General features: G+C 41.7%; 1 protein-coding gene across 1 annotated transcript; it reads right to left on the bottom strand.

Annotated features, from left to right (window-relative positions):
• Nucleotides 1-194: 194 nt before the first annotated feature.
• On the bottom strand, nt 195-2,854 carry EAH_00063930 (glycerol-3-phosphate acyltransferase, putative; the record flags this gene model as incomplete). Its single annotated transcript, XM_013393034.1, has 3 exons — nt 195-377; nt 1,066-1,152; nt 1,298-2,854. The coding sequence occupies 3 exons, from the start codon at nt 2,852-2,854 to the stop codon at nt 195-197; spliced, it is 1,827 nt and encodes a 608-aa protein (XP_013248488.1).
• Nucleotides 2,855-4,179: the final 1,325 nt, after the last annotated feature.

Here is a 4,179-nt window from a genome sequence, read left to right on the forward strand (position 1 = left end):
ATATATATATAGATAGATATGGATATAGGAATAGGTATATATATATATATATATATATATATAGACATAGACATACATATAGATAGATATATACATAGTGACATATAGATATATATAGATACAGATATAGATATATAAAGATATAGATATATATATATATATATATATAGGGTTTAGGGTTTAGGGTTTAGGGTTTATACCGGCACAGGGTCTCCGATATGTACGCTGGCTCTGGACTGCATTTTATGCGGATTATGATAAGTGAGGCCGACGGGGACGATTAACACTTCTTCTGCGCCGTGCTGCATAGCTGACAAACCCATTATAGCTACACCTGCTTTTAAAGGCATCAACGTCGTACGGTCGTGGCTTCCACCCTGCAGCAGCAGCAGCAGCAGCAGCAGCAACAGCAGCAGCAGCAGCAGCAGCAGATAGAAGCAGCAGAAAGAAGCAGAAAAAATGAAGGCAGCAGCAGCAAAAGCAAAGGCATAAGAAGCAAAAGAAGTTTGAAACACCAAAAACATACATCAATATGCAGCAGCAGCAGCAACAGCAGCAGCAACAGCAGCAGCAACAGCAGCAGCTGCGATAGCAGCAGCAACAGCAGCAACAACAGCAGCTGCGATAGCAGCAGCAACAACAGCAACAGAAGCAACAGCAGCTGCGACAGCAGCAGCAGCAGACAAATAAACATAAAGAGAGACAAAAAAACATAAAGAGAGACAAATAAAAGGAGACAGACAAACATAAACAGAGACAAAACAAACATGCAAGGAGACAAGCAAAGAGAAATGAAGAGAGACAAATAAAGATAAGAAAGAGACAAATAAAAATAAAGAGAGACAAACAAAGGTAAAAAAGAGACAAATAAAGATAAAGAGAGACAAATAAAGACAAAAAGAGACAAACAAAGATAAAGAGAGACGAATAAAGATAAAAGGAGACAAATAAAAATAAAGAGAGACAAATAAAGATAAAAGGAGACAAATAAAGACAAAAAGAGACAAACAAAGATAAAAGGAGACAAACAAAGATAAAAGGAGACAGTAGTAAACAAACCAATACCTCAGGGAAAATGCCGATGGTGTCTCCTTCTACTAAACTCGCAGTAACCGCCTCATACACCTTCGTCTGGTCTATGCGGGGTGCTATCTGCAGTAGCAGCAGCAGCAGCAGCAGCAGCAGTAGCAGCAACAGCACGAGGCATATGGTATGCTCTGAGGTCTCGACTATTGTTTGTCTGCCGCTGTAACAGCGACAAGTTTAGGGTTTAGGGTTTAGGGTTTAGGGTTTATACTTTGTATTCCATTACGGGGCCGAAGCCGTCTGTATCGTCTCCAGCTTCAGCAGAAGCAACAGCAGCAGCAGCTTCTGCTGCTTGTGCTGCTTGTGCTGCTTCTGCTGCAGCAGCTGCTGCTGCCGCAACAGCAGCAGAACCAGACCTTACAGCAGCGCCTCCAGCGAATCCATGAGAAGGTCTTGCTGCTGCTCTTGCTGCTGCTGCTGCTGCAGCTGCTGCTGCAGCTGATTGTGCTGCTGCTGCTTCATTAGCCCCTGCTTCCCTCAAAACGCGATGAGAAAGACGCTTCCTCAGGCCTGTCTCCTGATCCAATGTCTCCAGCTGCTGCTGCTGCTGCTGCTGCTGCTCCTTTGTCCTCCCGCCTGAGTTAAGGGCTGCCTGCGCAGCAGCAGCAGCAGCAAACTCTGCCTCTGCAGCTGCATCGGCTGCAGCAGAAGCTTCAGCCGCTGCTGCTGCAGCGTCTGCTGCTAGAGAAGCCGCAACACGTGCAGCAGCTTCTGCTGCAAGATCCGCTGCTGCTGCTGCATCTGCTGCGTCAGCAGCAGCAGAAGCAGCAGCAACATCCCCCGAAAGAGAGTCACGCCTTAGAGACCCTGCGAAATCTCTTTCAATAGACGAGAAAGAGATGCTTCTTGTCTCTTCCTCCTCCTGATCATGCTGCTGCTGCTGCTGCTGCTGCTGCTGCTGTTCCCCTTGCGGCTGCTGCTGCTGCTGCTGCAGCAGGTGCATGCGTTCATCTTCTCTCTGTGTTTTTGCTTCTTCGTGCTCTGTATGAGACCACCGCGTCCACGTGTGCTGCGCTGGTGTAACGGGCCCCGCCGAAGCAGCAGCAGCAGCAGCAGCAGCAGCAGCAGCAGCGGGTGTAGCTGCTGCTTCTGGTGGAATAGTCTGAGAGCGGCGCAGCGCGAAGGAAGAGACAGGCTGAGGATCCGCTACAGCAACAATCTCAGTATCTGTATTAACTGCTTTAACATGAAGGGCCCCCTGTGCTGTCAGCAGAGTATCGCCTGCTGCTACTTCGCTTTTAAAACGGGATCCGATCCCACGCACAACTACATTCAACCAACCACCACCACCGCTGCTGCTGCTGCTGCTGCTGCTGCTGCTAGTGGTAGTGGTAGTGTTGTTGCTGGTGGTGTTGCTGCTGCTGTTGTTGCTGCTGCTGCTGCTGCTGCTAGTGGTAGTGGTAGTGTTGTTGGTGGTGTTGTTGTTGCTGCTGTTGTTGCTGCTGCTGCTGGTGTTGCTGCTGCTGCTGCTGTCGTTGGTTGTTTCATTTTTATGCCCATCTTCAGTTCCTTCATCTAGGTCTTGTTCTTTTTGCTGCTTGTCCTGCTGCTGCTGCTGCTGCTGCTGTTGCTGCTGCTGCTGCTGCTGCTGTTTGTGTGCAGGTCTTGAAGATATTTGTATTTTTCCTGACCCTTTCTTACTTTCATCTTCTCCTCTTCGCACGCTGATGCATGCAGCTAACCTCGCAAGACACCCTACAACCCGTCTCTTTAGAGACTTTGCTGCAATTAAGAAGCGCACTTGGCGAGGAATGAAGGAGACAAGCATCTGCAGCAAAAACAAAAGAAATTAAAAAGAGTGCTTTAAAAATAAACAAAAAAAGACAAAGACAAAGACATTTAATTATGTTTAAAGGTCTTCATGGACTGACGAAAGAAATAAAGCACCCTAGCATTATATAAATATATAAATATATAAGTATATAAATATATAAATATATATACTTATTTATACATAAATATATATATACATATATACATATATATATACATATTTATGTATACATATATTTGTATATATAAGCTATTTATTTACGTAATGTTTATAAACATATATATATGTATACATGCGTATATTAATGCTTATATTGATGCATGCATTTATATACACATATATATGTATATATATATTTATAATGTTTATTTAGTAATAATATATAATGTATTAACTAAAATAAAATAATAACAAAGACAGAAAAGGAGATGCCCCAGCACACATCACAAAAACAAAAAATATATATAAACAAACAAACAAAAGAATAGATCGAACAAACAAAGACAAACAAACAAAAAAAATATAAACAAACAAACAAGAGAATAAATCAAACAAAGACAAGCAAACAAAGACAAGCAAACAAAGCATAGACAGCGTTAAAGGTAGAATAAATAAATAAATTAATTAATTAATTAATTAATTTAATTAATTAATTAATTTAATTTATTAAAAGAAGAAAACGTACGCATGCATCCAGAAATTGGTTGTTGTGATTGCAAACAAATATCACCTGCAGATACACCCGAAGCAAAAGGAGACAGAAAGAGAAATATAAATATAAATATATACAAATATAAATATATATATATATACAAATATAAATATATATATATATATATATGAATATAAACATGAAGAACAAGAAGAAAGCAAGATACAAACAGAGACATAAAAGGAGATAGGAGAGGTAATAATAAATAAAACAAACAAAACAAAGAAAAGATAAGAAAAAAGAGACAGAGGGACCATAAGAAAGTAAAAAGGAGACAGATAAAAAGACATAAAGAAAGGAGACAGCAGAAGATATTGAGACAGAAAACAAAGACAGACAGAGACAGAGATAGAGACGAAGAGACAAAGACAGACAAACAGCGAGAGAAAGAGACAGACAAAGACAGAGACAGATGAAGAGAGAGAGACACTGAAAGAGACAGAGGGAGAGTCAGAGGAAGACGCCTGCGTTTGTGGTAGTAAGCTGTATATACACCCGAAGGTAGCTGCACATACACCCGAAGGTAGCTGCACATACACCCGAAGGTAGCTGTATATACACCCGAAGGTAGCTGCACATACACCCGAAGGTAGCTGCACATACACCC

The sequence above is a fragment of the Eimeria acervulina genome, genomic scaffold (genome assembly GCF_000499425.1).
Source record: "Eimeria acervulina Houghton genomic scaffold, Eah_scaff1910, whole genome shotgun sequence".
Classification (NCBI taxonomy): Eukaryota; Apicomplexa; class Conoidasida; order Eucoccidiorida; family Eimeriidae; genus Eimeria; species Eimeria acervulina.